Source organism: Syngnathoides biaculeatus, chromosome 8 (genome assembly GCF_019802595.1).
Source record: "Syngnathoides biaculeatus isolate LvHL_M chromosome 8, ASM1980259v1, whole genome shotgun sequence".
Classification (NCBI taxonomy): Eukaryota; Metazoa; Chordata; class Actinopteri; order Syngnathiformes; family Syngnathidae; genus Syngnathoides; species Syngnathoides biaculeatus.
The window spans coordinates 5,147,221-5,164,643 of record NC_084647.1 but is presented as its reverse complement, the minus strand read 5'-3'; the positions used below and the strand labels follow the sequence as shown (position 1 = coordinate 5,164,643).

Genomic DNA, 17,423 nt, shown 5'->3' with positions numbered 1-17,423 from the left:
ATTTTTTGTGGTGAAAAAAACACATTGGTCCATGTCGGCTGTGCGGTTTTCATTAATAATATACTAAAAATCATCCATTTCATGACATGCCCACTTTAACTTGGGTGCTGTCCATTACTTCTGATCACCATCAAGAGACTTTAGGAGAACTTCATTAAGTCCAGCTGTGTTTGATTATATTGACTGGACTTGATGAAGAAACCCACACACCTGTCTGTAAAAGACCTTACAGCTCATAGTTCATGTCAGAACACATGAGAATCATGTGGTCAAAGGAACTACATTAGGAGCTCAGAGACAGACTTGTGGCGAGGCACAGATCTAGCCGTAGATTACAAAAAAAAAAGAAAAAGAAAAAAGACTGCATTTATGGTTTCTATGAACACGCATTTATGGTTTCTATGAACACTGTGGCTTCTGTAATCCTGAAGTGGAAGACGTTTGGGATGATCAGAACCCCTCCCTAGACCTGGCTTTCCAGCTAAACTGAGCAATCGGATGAGAAGAGCCTTGGTGAGAGAGGTAAACAAGAACACAAAGATATTTTCAGCTGCAGGGACAGGACAACTGGTTACAATCAAAGGAAAGATAAATGCAGCCAAATACTGCAATATCCTAGACGAAAACCTTCTTCAGAGTGCCCAGGTCTTCAGACTGTGCCAGAGATACACCTTCCAACAAGACAATGATCCTAAGCACACAACTAAAATCACGAAGGAGTGGCTTCAGAACAACTCTGACTGCTCTTGAATGGCTCAGCCGGAGCCCTAACTTGAACCCAATTGAGCATCTCTACAGAGACCTAAAAATGTGTCCACCAACATGCACCACCCGATCTGACAGAACTGAAGAGGATCTGCAAGTAGGAATTGCAGAGGGTCCCCAAATTCAGCTGTTTCACCATTTGCTAAAAGACTCTATTAGCTAAAATGGGTGCCTCTGCATAATGCTAAGCAAAGGGTCTCAATATTTATGACTGTGATATTTTAGTTTTTCCATTTTAATAAATTAGCGAAAATTTTAAAAATTCATTTTTCCCCATCAATATGGGGTGCTGTGTGTACAATAAAAGGAATCAACAAACAACCTTATTTTTTTTTAGCAAATGGTTGCAATGTAATAACAAAGGATAATTTCAAGGGAGTCTGAATAATTTCTGTACCCACTCTACATAGGTGGTTTGAAAGCTTTCGTAACATAACTACAATTGACATTGTTCAGCTATTATTGGACGTAACTATTGCTGAATGAAAATACTTCTGTTTTAGTTTTCAGATGTACATGTATTGCATATTGGGAATCTACAATAATATACACTGTGAGGGCTGCTGTCCCAGGGCCCTGGTGTGTATGAGTGTGTGTTCCTTGCAGGAGTGACGGGTATAAGTCTAGCAGTGGCAGCTTGTCAGCCTAATCAACCAGACTGCTTTCTCGTCGCCAGGCTATCAATAAACCATGTCAACTTTCTAGCCGAGCCAACCTAACTTTGCTTGTTTGGCATTAAGGCACATGAGAAGTTAACTCCCACAGCTATAGTTGATTGATGTCGCTATATTGTCCCATTTGCATTTCCATTGTGTTGTGGTTGTTGCATTTCTATGACAACTTAAGTTTGACTATGGACATACAGAGTATCATTTTCAATCCGTGATACATACAAAACATTCTCTGGTCTTGTACGAACCATGACATGAGAGTAGCTGGCCATTTGCAGGAGACACTCCAGGGTCTCTAGCAGCTGTTCCTTGCGGAGTGTGTGGAGCCTTGTGTGGCTGAGGCTCTTCCTCACTTCCAACTGCTGCAATGTCACCTTAAGGGCTACTGAAGCGCACTGAAGAACACTCATTCCTATGAACACGCACATGGTTGCAAGACTAGACTTTTAATCGTGGTTCAAATTTGAATGAAGAGCAGAAAAACAGAATGCAAAAAAGGATATACCCTACATTTTCTCATTTTCTCCAAAATGTGAGGAAGCCTGCCATTCCAGTGTCTGTGTCGTCATTCTACCTGTTTTTATTTTTTCTCTAACGAAATGCATATTTTTTTTTGTTAATCCTGTTGACAAAATTTCAGTCTTCACTGTCCTATTTCACATGGCCAGTGCTTGATTTGGAGTCAATTTCCTCCTCTAACAGAACAATGACCTAAAACACACCTCCAAACTATGAAAGAATGATTTCGGGAAAAGTTGGCATTATGTGTGTAAAAGAGTGGCCACCAGTCATCAGATCTCAGTCATATTGAGCTGCTGTGGGAGCGGCTTGACTTGATCAAGCTGCTCAAGCCAGTACAACCTGTGCGGGGTGGATGATCTATTACTGCAAATATTAGCACTTATTGCATAGTTCTGGACTTAACGATGTCTGCAAAGAAACTCAGCGGTAATTTTTGGCTTATTTTCTGATGGCATATTAGATTTTCAGACAGATTCTGGAGTCCCACATACATATAAAAAATCTGCCTGATTGACGTGGCTGCTTGATAATAGCACGGAAAGATGACCCCATTTCAATTTACTAGTGTGTGTTCTTGGTTGCTTCACAAATCAATACTGTTGGTCTGGCCACATTCAGTCTCTCGTCTTTATGCAATATTACTGAATTTAAAGTTTAACAAATCTATAAACACTGTTGAATGCTCAAAATGTCTGAGAATTCGGTCAAAGGTAAAGTTCTGTCTAGTTCCTCGTTCTGGGGAAGCCATGTGGCATAGCTGTTACAAATATTGACAGTTGGGATTGTTTTAAGATACTAACAAGTGAAAATAGTGAGGTTAGATACTTTTAAGTAGGCTTGCTTTGTTCAAATCGATCGTATGCTTCGTTTCACAAGTTGGCTGCTTGAACTACATGGAGGTACGTGCGTGCAGATTAGTTTCTGCCTAATACCTGTTTTTTTTTGTCAGCTCATTGTTGTATTTATCTGTTGTCTTGTTGCTCTAAGAACTTTTGGGAAAAAAAGTGAAACATTGACATAGAGTTGGTGTTTGCTTTTGTGAAGTTAAGGACTTTGTACGGTCGGTGCTGTCGTGTGAACACAGATGTTGATGGGACTGGTGCCTGTTTGTATGAATTTAATCAATGACAGTGTAATTAGTTAGACTTTTTTTTTAGCATTTTAAATTAGCGATTGAGAATAGAGTTGGTCCAATCGCAATACAAGGTATTATGCCAATTTGAACAAAGCAATGTTTGGACACTCAAGCAAGATGGCATTTTTTTTCTAACTGAAAATATGCAATTTTGGAGGTGCAAGGATTCTGCCCGACCCAGACAATATAAAATATGAGTAAGTACAGGAAGTCTTTCCATTAAAACAGTATTGAACTAAAACGTTTCGACTTTAGAATGCTCGTGTCTTGTCAGCGGTGGACCGTGGCGATTATTATTAAGGACAAAGCCCATATTTTATACCACGTGAAGGATTTTGACCCTGTGAGGGATACAGTGATCATGAAGTAACGTTCTTCAATTGTAGCCAAGATGGAAAGATGACTTATATTATGGATCGAGGATCAGCATCAACGTACTATGCTTAATATCAGCCTAATGTTTGTTAAGGGAAAAGGCACGGCATATTTTCCCAACTTTTAAAGAGCAGAAAGGCAAGGACGCTGAGGAGAAATTTACTCCTAGCAATGCCTACCTGCACATGCTTCTTTAGCCATAGCTAAGCGCAGCCCCCTTCTTTCTTCGCCATCCCAGTCTCCCTTCCCTAATGGTAAGTGAAGCATCTTATATTCTTTATTTTAATGTGTTTTTTTAATATATAAAGTACCAACACCCACCCATTTTCTGAGCCGCTTATCCTCACGAGAGTCACGGAAGTGCTGGAGCCAATCCTAGCTGTCATCGTAAATTTTGACTAACGCTGAAATGCGACTTGAATCGAAATTTAGGTTATGTCGCTAGGGTAGGAATAGATCTCAGTCATAGACTGAGGACCCCCTGTACTGCCATTTTATAGCATGCTGAATTCCTTCATCAATACAGGCTCAGAAGCGAATTTGGCCACCAGGTCCGTCGCTGGTGTTACACAAAAACCCGGTGGCATCTCAGTTTTGGCAGTGTAAAAAGGGCGTTCCGAGAGCAATTGGGTGACCGATTGCACCAAAATAGATTGATATAATTAGAAATGACTGCCAGTTCCATTTTCTTGGATAAAAAACACCAAGAAAACCTGTTGGTTAAATATGAACAATCTGGACACTCTAGGTCCTTTGAGGAAATGTGGGGTGAAAATTCTCATTATTACCATGACAAATAGAATGCAAAGATCTGCAAGACTGTAATTCCCCGAAATGGACAATTATTTTGATGAGAGCTTATGAAAGTTTTAAGGACCGAATTTTTAGCCAAAGAAAAATCATTACTCCTAAACTTGTCAATGTCTTGACAAATGTTATTGTTATTGTTATGTCATTTGATGAAATACCATGAGGGCTTCTCAGATAAACATGGTATTGTCTGGTGGACCCAACCTTTTGAACTGCATTATACTGTATGTAAGTGTAAATTTGATAAAATAATTTATGACTTGCTTAACCCAAGTGATGACTTTACTCCACTGGTATAAAATTTAGCTGGGACTCCACTTGAGTTGCTGGATTTTTGCCACAGTGTACTTAGTACTTGCTTGAAACTTGAAGGCTCACACTTGACGCTTTTGATCTGACCATATGAGATTTACCCCCAACCTCTGATAAAAACTATACAAAAAGTAACAATCCTTCGAATCTATCAATGCCAATGAAAATTTATCGTTGGCAAAGACAATTGATCCTAAGGCATTAAAGCACATAAGGTTTTCAACAGGGACTTCCTGTAAAGCAACAGAAATCAACTTACCATAATTATCGGTGGCTTCAACATCGATGTACACACCTTCCATCATAACACGTTTCAGAACCTAAAAGGAAGCCTACAGGTGAGAAAGTTGTGTGGCTAGCTTTAAATACCAAAAACAAAACAAAAAACAAGATGGTTGAGTTCAATGACAAGTCGTAGCTTTTATGTGGAGAGTCAAGTTGGCAAGAGTTAATTGAAAATACAAACCACACAACCTGAGCTACAAACTGTTGGAAATATGAAGATATGGACATTAATTTAAACGAAACGACAGTTTGAAAACATTTTGGAAGGTTTATTGGTTTTGCAATATGTGATTTGATAATACACCAGCAGAAGATTATGTTTTACTGTGTAGTATGTTTAGTACATCATTTTCTTGGCTTTGTGATCATTTGATTATGTCTTGTGCAACATCTGATTTGCATATTTAGTGGTGTTGATTTGTCTGTGGCACAGGGAATAAGACTGAACGTATTTTCAAAATGTATGGAAATCTTGGAGCAAATGATGTGAATGATCATCACTGTTCCAATTTGACTCCTGCATTACTTCAAGGTTCAATGCGCTTCTGTTTTGATCAGAAGCTCCATTTTTCTTTCTTTCTTTGAAGGTGTCACTTGGTATCAAAATATTTAAACTATGACAGGAATGAATCTGTGTATTATTTCTTCATTTACATTAAATTGCCAGTTGTAAATTAAAATGCAAAAAAAAAAAAAAAAAAACCATCACCCATCATTTTGTAATTTGATTTTTTTTTTTAAACTTGAACAAAATAACTGAAAAAGCCATAATCAGACCGGACTGCTGCCACCCAGCCACAATCCATCATCCATTTTATATCCATCAGCCATTTTCTGAACATCTTATCCTCACATGGGTCGCAAGTGTGTTGGCGCCTCTTTCAGTTGACTTTGGGCAGGAGGTGGGTTACACCCTGAACTGGTCGCCAGCACAAATAGACAAAGAACCGTTCACAACCATATCCACACCTACGTAAATTTCCCACATGGGAATATATGTTTTGTTTACGGTAGTGTACAGTTTACTAACCTTTAGTAAGCCAAAAGAATCAATTTTACATTAGAAAATCTCACAGAAAATCTCTTAAACCCCCACCCCCAAAGAGTCAAAAAGTATAAATTCATATATCTTGTCTCAATTAACTCACAAACTGACATTCATTCTAAAATCTGGCACTGTTTAATTGAATAAACAACTGATGGAAGCCACGACTTGTTTTTCTGAATGGAAACAAGTGCATACACAGGTTTATTCCATCTTTTGTCATATAATGGAAGAGCCGGCCAAGCGCAGGGTACATAGAGACAAAAAATCATACTCAATCATACTCAAGGGCAATTTAGAGACTCAAATTAATGCATGTTTTTAGGATGTGGGAAGAAACCGAAATGCTTAGAGAAAACCCACGCACAGTAGAACCTTGTAGTTTGGACGTCTCGATTGTTTTACAAATCAGTGTTTGACAAAAAAAATCAGCGTAAAAAATACTTCAGTTTTCGACCTAATTCTCGGTGTCCAAACACCCATTCAAAGCGAAACCCATGTTGAGCGGGTAGCTGGCTCAAGCGGATCAATGACAAACGCACACTTGGCGGTTCCAAGATGAGCCGGAGCCCACTTGTAGTCAAGCAATCACTCACTCCACGCCAGTGTGTGCTCGTATTGTGAGAACCTTTGAAAGTGCTTCTCAAGATATTTGTTTTATTTTTCCAGTATTTTATTTGTCATGGGCCCAACACCAAAAGAAAAGGAAAGTTGAGCGAACTGTAGTTGATCTAAGTACGCTACTGTAAGTATGGAAATATGGTACCCGTTTCTCATGGCTCTTGGTAGCAAGTATCGTATGGCAAAGTAAATTATTTCAACAATCCTAAAGAATAAAAATCTAATAAAAGGCAGCTAGTGTTGCCAAAGGAGTAACTAACATTACAAAGCTGTTTTTACATAAATGAGCATTAAAATTGCTATTTGGAGGTTGAGAACTGATCAAAATCATTTACTTTATTTCCGATGGAAAAAATGTTTCAGAGGTTGAACAACTCAAAAATTGTACTCTTCTTAAGAACAAATGTAGTAAATGTATACACATTTTACTGTATTTACATGTTAATGATTATTTGAATGATTATAAACATCGACTTTATAATTGGGAGCGCCCGTAGCTCAGTGGTTAGAGCATTGGTTTGGTAAACCAGGGGTCATGAATTCATGTCTCCCCAAGAAGGGTTGCGTCAGCAAGGGCATCCGGCGTAAAAACTGTACCAAACAAATATGAGCGTTCATCTCAGATCTGTGGCGACCCCTAACGGGACAAGCTGAAAGAAATGTCTTCTTTCTCTATCAAGTTTATAATTATTTAAAGCATGTATACATTTTTTGGGACACCCTGTATATATTTATCCCCATCCATCCATTTTGTTAGCCATTTATCTTCACAAGGTTTGTGGAAATGCTGGAGCCTATCCCAGGTGTCAACGAGCAGCAACCTTGAACTGGTTGCCAGCCAATCGCAGGGCACATGAAGACAGACAACAGTCGCATACACTATCACACCAATTAGGAAATTTAGAGTGTCTAATTAATGTTGCATGTTTTTGAGATGTGGGAGGAAACCAGAGTGCCTGGAAAAAAACACGAAGGCATGGGGAGAACATGCAAACTTCACATAAGTAGGGCCGGGATTTAACCTACTATTCTATATATATAGTTTATTTCAGTTTGTCCCTTTCAGGGTCACCACAGCATGTACGTACGCACATATATATTTGACACAATTTTTTTTAATTTTTATTTTTTTTTTTTAAACAGCTGACTCAACCCTTCTCAGGGAGTGGAGGCCCCAGTGGGATACGAACCCACAACCCCTGGTTTACCAAACCAGTGCTCTTAACCACTGAGCTATAAGTCCTCTCTATACTATATACATAAACAGTAATTATATGAAGTTGTCCATAGTAAATTGAGATTCAGGTCACATTCAATAGCGTTTTACTCCAAGCAAGGTTCTTACCTCAAGCACTCGGATGAAGCCTTTCTCAGCACTGAGGTGAAGACACGACTTTCCTAAATTGTTTCTTTCACTGACACAAGCACCCAAATGAATCAGATCCTCTACGATCAGGTGGTGGTTGTGCTTGGCTGCGAGGAGGAGGGCAGTCTGGAAACATAAGAGACAAAGGCATTTTACAAAGCTCACCAAAAAAGTTCTCATGCCGCATAATCAGTTTTTGAAATCTGTTGGATCCTATCGAGCCGGTCATGGGTCCAGCTGATTCAAACAGTCCTACAAATAGAGTAACTGTATGCTAACAGTTCTGGACTTGTTTTTGAGTATCTGAAGCACTTTATATTTACTATATTTACGACATGGTCGAACATTAAAATGCATGTGACAAACAAGGCATTTCTTTTTTCACAGTCTATAAAATTTGGGTGGAAATTAACATTTATTTAATTAACAAAAAGACTGGAAACTTTTTCAAAATTCTACTGTACCATCCCATTGGAATCTTTTAGGTCTAAACTGTTGAGAGGAGCCATCCTTTTTGCGATTGCATACGCCAGCGCCCTCTTGCCATCACACACCACACTATGCAGAGCTCTGGGGAAAGAGAAAGAGCGAGACAAACCCATTAAGATGTGATATAAAGAAAGAAAAAGATTTTAATCATGTAAACATTTAAGGAAATGTCCTATTCTTCTTCTTTTCCTTTTGCCTTCTCTCCTAAGGGGTCACCGTGTCATCTTTTTCTCTGAAAGCCTATCTCTTGCATCATTCTAACACCAACTGCCCTCACGTCTTTCCTCACAACATCCATCAACCGTCTCTTTAGTTTTCCTCTCACTCTTATGCCTGGCAGATCCATCTTCCTCATCATCTACCAATATACTCACCCTCTCTCCTCTGGAGGTGTCAAACCCATGCAAGTCTGCTCTCTCAAACTTCGTCTCTGAAACATCCAACCTTGCTTGTCTCTCTGATGATCTAATTTTTAATTTTATCTACCTCGTCACATCTAGGAAGAACCTCAACTTCTTCATTTCTGCCACCACAAGCTCTGCTTTCTTTTGTCTTTTCAGTGCCACTGAAGCCATACATCATGGCTGGCCTCACAACTTACAAACTTTCCCCTTCATCCTGGCTGAGACACTTCTGTCACATTGCATACCTGACAGTTTCTTTCATCGATTCCAACCTTCTTTGATTCGTTTCTTCAATTCTTTACCACACACACCATTGCTCTGGATTGTTGACCCCAAGTATTTTAAGTTGTCCACTCTCGCTATCTCTTCTCCCTGGAGTCTCACTCTTCACCCTCTACTCCTCTCATTCATAAGCATGTATTCTGCTGTACCTTTGGTAAACTTTATTCCTCTCCAGTATTTGTCTCCACCTTTCTAACTGTCCCTCCACCTGCTCCCTGATTTCACTGCAGATCACAATGCCACCTGTGAACATCATGTTCCAAGGGCATTCCAGTCTAACCTCATCTATCACCATATCCATTGCCACTGTAAAAAGGAAGGGGCTCAGGGCTCATCCCAGATGCAGTCCCATCTGGACATTCAATTTCTCTATCACACCTATAGTACACCTCAACACTGTTCTGCTGCCTTTGTACATGTCCCGTATTATTATAATATACTTCTCTGCCACTCCAGGCTTCAGCATGCAGTTCCTCTCTGGTACTCTGTCAGAGGCTTTATCTAAATCTACAAAGACACAATGTAACTCATTCTGACCTCTCTACTTTTACATCGTCAAGACAAATAATTCATTTGTAGTACACTTTCTAGACATGAAAACATACTAATGGTTATAAATACTCACTTTTGTGCAGAGTCTCGCCTCCATGACTCTTTCCCATAACTTCCACTTTATTCCTCTCTAGTTCCCACAGCTCTGCACATCACAAATGTTTTTAAAAAATGCGCACCAGCATACATTTCCTCCATTGCTTACTAACCCCAAAGCCATTACATCTTCTCACCCACTAGTATTCTTTTGAACAAATTGATCAAAAACTCCAGTCACCTCTTCAAAGTGATTCCATACCTCCACAGGTTTGTCATCAGGGCCAACTGCCTTTTCATTTTTCATCCTCATTAATGCCTTTCAAACTTCCCCCTAACTAATCACTGCTACTTCCTGTTCTGCCACATGCCTCTTCTACTCTTCCTTCTCTCTCGTTTTCCTCTTTCATCAACTCCTCAAAGTATTCTTTCCCTCTATATACCACACTACTGGCACCAGTCAACACATTTCCATCTCTTTCCTTAATCAGGCGACCTATTCCTTTCACAACTTCCACCATATGAGGACAATGAAAATAATTTGAAATATGTCTCTGAACCTCTAACCTTAATGCCTTTCCACCTAGACACACAAACCAACCTTTTTCCTAATCGTGAACCAACTCCCAAAATTTTCCCGTCATCATCTCAACATTCAAGTCCCCACATTCAGTCCTAGGCTCTATGCTACACTCTATTCTTAATGCCTAAAACCCCACTTTCCACCTCTTTCATCCACAGTATATTAATTTCCACCAGAACCCTCCAGGTTAAAGGCGCCAGCGGCCGATGTTAACTCAGGCCATGACCTGGTATATATCTGGTATATAATTATTTGGATGAATGGTCGTATTTGTAAAATTTTAAGATAGCTGCCATTCCTGGCACAATCCCAGCTGACTTTGGGCAAAAACCAGACTTCGCCCTGAATTGGTCACCATTCAGTCACAGGGCACATATAGACATGGGCAAACACTCACATTAAATCTGTCACTCAGTGAGAACCGAAGCCACACTGCCGCACCAAAGTTACGGGAGTGTACACTACCCTTTAAAAAATAAATCATCTTTAATTTAAAGTTAAATTAGTTTTTTTTTTCAATTGTAATACTAAATTGGAAGGTTATTATAAGTGCTCTTGTAACATTAAAATCAAGTGTTTTTTGCTTTGTTTTATTGGTTTTCATTTCGGACATGTGATTATATGCGACAACTTTTGGAAAGATTTACTGAGCTACTTGAAATCCGGTAGGTAGAACATGGATAAATCCGAGAAAAAGAAAGGTTCCTGAAGAAAACACAATTTTTAATGCTATCTACTACATGAACTGTATTAAAGACAGACATCACTCACGTCTCACAGGTGACAATTGTGTGTGTGAAAATGAAGCGGATGCCTAAAGCGTGTACGAATGCTGTATATTGAGATACAGGAGGAAAACTTACATTAACCAGCTCAAATAAATACAGTACATTTTTGAGTGAAACAAATGGATCACAGAAAAAAGATGGCGATTTGGTTTACTGTTGGTGGAAAACTTAAATTTGACTTTAATTTCATGAATACGAAGTAGACTCAGATCGACATTGACCATTTTTTGGAAAGTGAGTTTTAACCCATTGCCGTTTTTAAGAGTTCAAGATGTTTTTTTTTACATGCAAAAATAAAATGTCAAGTTCTTTAAAAGTTGATAGTGTTATCTTCACTTGAGATGTCTAAAGGGTTTTGTGACTCTTTCTGTTTTTGTTTTGCTTTGTGGGTTACTTGTCTAAATGTCTCTGAGTTTTTAAGGTTGCCCACCATCTTGTCTAAGCCTAAACCAGACTTTTAACCTGGTTATCATTTATCATCCAGTCATATGCAGTAATTCATAACTTAACTTTAGTTTTTTCATCAGTTGTATGACAAGAATGTTAAGCTTACGTTCGGCTGTTTTGATCAGTGGCTAGCAGTGCTTCGTCAGAGATGTTCCTCAGCTTGAGCTCCTCCTTTTGAAGCTGTGCCCAAAAGAACTCGGAGCTGCTATTTGGGCTGTTTGTGAGCCAATAGTCTCCTGTCCATGCGCTCTGAAGGCTTGCGACCACGGCACCAAGTGGGGGTAGGGTTTGTTGGTACTCGGATGTCCCAGGTGAGTAGATCGTATAGGAAGGGGGGCTCGGGATGATTTCATCTGACTCATCACTGTTGTAACCTGTACCTTTTGATAAAGTAAAGGTAGAAGTTGATGTAATTTTGTTGGTTAATATGCAGTCTATATTTTTCTTCAAAGAAATACCTGTATGTGACACCTAGTAAATTACCATTAGGCTCAGAAGTGTAATCAGGTGATACTGGTGAGCTGGGAGACAACATTTGGATAGGGTTTGTGGTTTCGGTCCTCAGATCCTCCTCCAGTACCTCGACAATGATTGCCAGCTCCTCCAGGCTATTGGTGGGGCGTTTTCTCTGTGAGTGAAAGACACCCAAGGAATTTGCGGTCCTTTGAATGTTTCCTTATTCTTGACATTATTTCTTGACAACTTGCAGACATGTGAGGTGTGTTCACGTTGACTGACCTTGCTTGTTCGATTTCCTGTGCGAGTTTTAACTCGTTTCTTGTCTCCTGAGAAAGACACTGTATAATCACTGAGGTTGACAAAACATTTTAAAGTAATTAAAATTGGGAAGTGTCAAAAAATAGACTTTTACCTTGGACTTTTTTGCTGCAAAGGTTCTGCTCATAAAAAAAAAAGCACAAAAGCAGGAGTGAGATGTTTTTGGCTATAAAAGTTCATTTTATATGCAAACAGAAGCACATTTTTAAAATTTGCTTCCAGCGGACTTTGACAATAAAAATACCGTGCGTTCTCAACAAGAACCTATTGTTTCAGCAAATAATAATGATTGGAATACTAAAACACACCTAAACAGAGTAAAATCTGAATCTTATCAGATGGATTTTCCTTCAAATAGTTTCAAAAAGTTTTCCTTTGCAATACACCTCCACAAGTGAGCTTTCCATAACCTTTATGTAAATGTTCAAGAGGTAGACAGATTGACAGTCCCACTGACAGACAGGTCGGCCGTGATAAAGATTGGAATATCACAGAGAGATTGATTTATAGCTAGCTATGGCGATTGATAGCTAGACCAACAGATATGTAGGAAGGCAGGTTACTTGTAGATCTTTGGGGTCCCTGCCCTGGGCTATGCGGATGTTCCGAAGCAGATCCTTGACAGGCATCTTAACACGCACTCCAAGATAGACTTTCTGAACATCTTCTCTGGTATGCTTTGAAACTGTAAGATAGAGTAGTGTGGTATCATAATTATGAAAGCATATTCACTTTCACAATCATGTTAACTGAATTTGTGTGAAAGGAAGGCATGAAGTTTATGCCAGACTGCTCACTACTTTCTCGACTGCATCAAGCATTTCATTCCACAAATTAGGCAGTTTAATCTACCTTTTGAACTGAAGAATTGTGAACTGCAACATTTGACAACTCCACAGGGTTAATCAAACAATCTAAGTCATTATACCTGTTTCCCAGTCATCTACCTCCTGGATGCTCATGTCGGAGGCAGTCCCTGGTGGCTGAGAAACTGGATGAGCGCTGCTATAATCTCGCTCCTTGCCCTTCAGCTGCTTGTGGTGTCCTCTCATTTTGTCCGACTGTTAAGAAAGAACACTATGAATGATGAACTGTGAAACAAAATAAAACTTGCAGTCAAGTACCTGCGCAAACTCCGTGTGCTGTGTGTAAATTGGTCAAACAAGTCCCCACACCTGGTACTCCAGCTTGCCTTGACATGACAGCTTTCTGACAAATAGTGTACCTACCTAGTAATCTGACACTAACCACGCCTACTGACTGCATACACATTGCGTATTACGTAAATAAAACCTAAAATCTTCCAATTCCTTCCGTTCATGCTCAATTAACTCTGATGTAATGAACATTAAAGAAGCAACATAAAAATATTGAAATTGTAATAAATCTTGCATAGTAGTAGTGTTATATAGCATAGCTATAGTATAAGAGTCATTATTTATATTTTTGAAAAACGAAAACAGTGTAGGCTCATATATTTTCCAAAATTCACTTAATTAGGTAGCATATTTTAAACGGCACCAAAGAGAGGTTAAAAAAGATTAATACAGCTCTAACCCACTGAGCACACCGCTGACATGTGCCTCCATTGTCGTAACTGACCTTAAATATTTTCAAATTCCTTCCTACTAACATTTACAGTAAGTGTCCTTTTTTTAAAAAATTCCATTTATTTAGCAATAATTCACATTAAGAGTAGCGAGCTACATTTGCCTGCTTGGAACTGAAACTTTACAGTGCAGTGTTCGAAATATGGTTCATATGGTTTTTACAACAACTTATTGGCAACAGCCAGTAAATTGCTTCAAAAATTGTGACTCACCACGACTGTTCCCTCTAATTTTCTACGTGTCTGAGCAAACACACTAAGGCTGTGAGACGTATGCACTGTGGTCAATCAGTGCCATCCATTGACACATGGCTCATTAAAAGGTTCAGATAACATTCTCATCAGAACATTTTTAAGAACAATTTCGTGTTTTTGCAAACTTACACTAAAAATGTCAACAAAAAATACAGGCCAAGCCAAGTATGAACTATAAATCTGAAATGTCAAATCCAACTTTGTTTCATTTTTTTCCCCCGTCTGTTTTTCTTGGTGTAAAACTGAATTATTGGTTGCAGAATATCTTTAGGACTGCATGTTGAAAGCTTAATGATGCTCCCAAACAGTTTTAAGGTTGTTATGTTGCCTCCTATATTTAAAATACAGAATTAGCTTTTTGGGCAATGTATCATCTGTGCTTTCATCCTCGATCAGGGTGTGCCAAGCTGGAATTTTTAACATTACACACCATCTCATCCTGCACTTTCTACTCTGGCTTCAGACCAGACCTTTTTACTCAAAAAAGAGAAAATCTCATCCAGTTTCACCACTTTTTCCTCCATTATTCACATACTCCAACATTCATTAAAGCAACAGCATTTCTTTTTGAATTTTTTTTTATACTTTTACCATTATTATCGAGAGTCTAACTCTTTGCTCGAGTGGTACCTGTGGGAACCACCCAAAGTCCTAGAAAACAAATTGGACGTCTACATACAAAGAACAAAAAAAAGGAAAACAAATGAATTTGAGTTCATTAAAATAACTTGGTGGATCTGTAAACGTAAAACCACATTCTTTTGACAATAATCATGCCATTAGAGTTGCAAGTGTTACAAAATGTGTACCTGCGAATGGAACTCGGGCTTATGTGTCTTCCAAATACTACCTCCAGCCCTTCTTCCTGTTGTCGCTTCAGTCCCTCTGTCTGTAATTTGTACATCATGGCTGGCCTCACACTGTCTTAAAAACTTTTCCTTTCATCCTAGCAGTGACTCCTCTGTCACATAATACACCTGACACCTTCTGCTAGCTCTTCCAACCTTCTTGGACCCGTTTCTTCACTTCCTTACCACAGTCACGATTGTTCTGGATTCATGACCCCAAATATTTCAGGTCCTCCACTGGCTCTTTTCCTTGTAGCCTCACTCTTCACCATCTACACCTCTCATTAATACAGATATATTCTCTGACTTCACCTAATCCTCATTGCCAGTGCATCCCTCCACCCTTTTAATTGTTGTTCCACCTGCTCCCTGCTTTCACTGCAGATCACACAGTCATCCGCAAACATCATGGTCCAAGGAGATTCCAATCTAACCTTATCTGTCATCCTATCCATTACCACTGCAAACAGAAAGGGGCTCAGAGCTGATCCCTGATGCAGTTCGACCTCCACCCAAAATTCTTCTGTCACACCTACAGCACACCTCACCACTCTTCTGTTGCCCTCATATATGTCGTGTACTGTTCTAACATACTTCTCTGCCATTCCAGACTTCAGCATCCAGTACCACAGTTCCTCTCCAATTACTCATTCATATTCTTTCTTTAGAGCCACAAAGAGACAATGTAGCGCCTTCTGACCTTCTCAGTCCTTTTCTATTAAGATCCTCAAGGCAAATCATGCATCTGTGGTACTGTTTATAGGCATGACAAAATACCTTTGTTTGGAAATACTCACTTCTCTCCTGAGTCTTGCCTCCACTACTCTTTCCCCAAACTTCATTGTGTGGTTCTTGAACTTTATTCCTGTATACGTAATTCCCACGGGTCTGCACACTGCCTTTGTTCTTACATTTGGGCACTGGCAAACTTTTCCTCCATTCCTCAGGCATCTTCTTACCCACGAGCGTTTTATTGAACAAGTTGGACAAAACAATCCAGAGTCATCGCTCCAAAATGCTTCCATACCTCCAGAGGTATGTCATCAGGACCAAGTGCCTTTCCATTTTTCATTCTCTTTAGTAATGATGTTAGGAGACATGCCCAGTCTTTGAAGCGTGTGCTTAATAATGAATGGGCATTGTTGCAAAGTGTGTATCGAGGCATGATTAATTTGGGTGAGGGGCCGGAAATGATGATATCTCAAACCTCGCTATCCGGCTGTACCACGTGACAGATTTGCCAATGTGGTTCAGAAATTGGCATGATCTTTGACATTAAAATGTGGGTTCACCACTCAACCTCTGTTCCTAGGATCACCCCTGACCAAAAAACGATCAGTCAACTTAATGAGGTATCAATACGTAAAAACCTTCTGATGCAGGCTATTGAATATTTTAGGTTCCATATTCATAATGCTGATACTTTGTTGGTAATTAGTATTATTGGTTTAATTTTAGACTTAAAACATGACAAATATAGAGAGATAACCATTCATGCCATTGATACTTGTGCTGTAGTTCCAATAAAGTATCCCAGACCGTAATTGGAGAACAGGCCTACAGGTATAGGCCTATAAGAATGTACAGGAGTGTCAAAGTCATTCCAGCTCAGACGCCACAGAGAGGAAAATCTATTACCAAGAGGGCCGGATCGGTAAATCATGGCCTTTATGTACCAAGTTCCATATTTCATAACTTCAAACAAAAACTTCATGATTGTTTTCTTTGTTTTTAACACAGTCCTAAATAATACAACCACAACATCACTATTCATCATAAAACATTAAGTTTTTTTTTTTATTCTGAGGATAAAGAACATGCAAACACGTTATTCAGGTGCACTGTAACATCGACCATAAACGCAAGGTCCTGCGTCCATTCTGCGGAATGAAATTCTAACACTGGTTTGCGCTTTTTTCCATGAACTGTCCAATTTTTTTCTCATAAATCAAATAAACACCTCAGCACAGCAACTTGGCTTAACCACCTTACCTTAGTGTGGAATGGCAGGCCATGGAAGTGGTCTTTCTCCCTGAGAAGGCTGTCAAACTGACGTTAATTCAGGCTTCTGGATAGGATGAAATGAACTGATCTGATGGGTCAGGACATTATCTATTTTTAATGATATGAATAACTTTGTCACAACATCTGCGTTTTCACAATCATTGAAAAAAGAAAATGTACTTGGAGAAAATTTATCCATATTAATAATAATAATCCCCAGCCATCCATCCATCCAATTTATCTAACGAGGGTTCCGGGAGTGTTGGATTTCATCCCAGTTTTCAATGGGCAGGAGGCAGGGTACACCCTGAAGTGGTTGATAATAATAATAATGTATTCATACTTCTCAGAGAATGCATTCTTACGGGGGCACAAACCAGTGCAATCTGTAGGCCGGTCCCAAGCCTGGACAAATGTAGAGGGTTGCATCAGGAAGGGCATC

The 17,423-nt window shown here is 39.3% G+C and overlaps 1 protein-coding gene across 1 annotated transcript; it reads right to left on the bottom strand.

Moving 5' to 3' along the window:
- Nucleotides 1-615: 615 nt before the first annotated feature.
- Nucleotides 616-17,046, bottom strand: zgc:113279 (uncharacterized protein LOC553749 homolog). Its single transcript, XM_061827667.1, has 10 exons — nt 16,970-17,046; nt 13,194-13,326; nt 12,829-12,950; nt 11,972-12,116; nt 11,595-11,868; nt 8,372-8,477; nt 7,887-8,033; nt 4,850-4,910; nt 1,685-1,848; nt 616-654 (listed from the first exon to the last, which is right to left on the bottom strand). Exons 2-10 carry the CDS (start codon nt 13,315-13,317, stop codon nt 616-618), a joined length of 1,182 nt encoding a protein of 393 aa, XP_061683651.1. The 5' UTR covers nt 13,318-13,326; nt 16,970-17,046.
- Between the last annotated feature and the right edge of the window lie 377 nt (nt 17,047-17,423).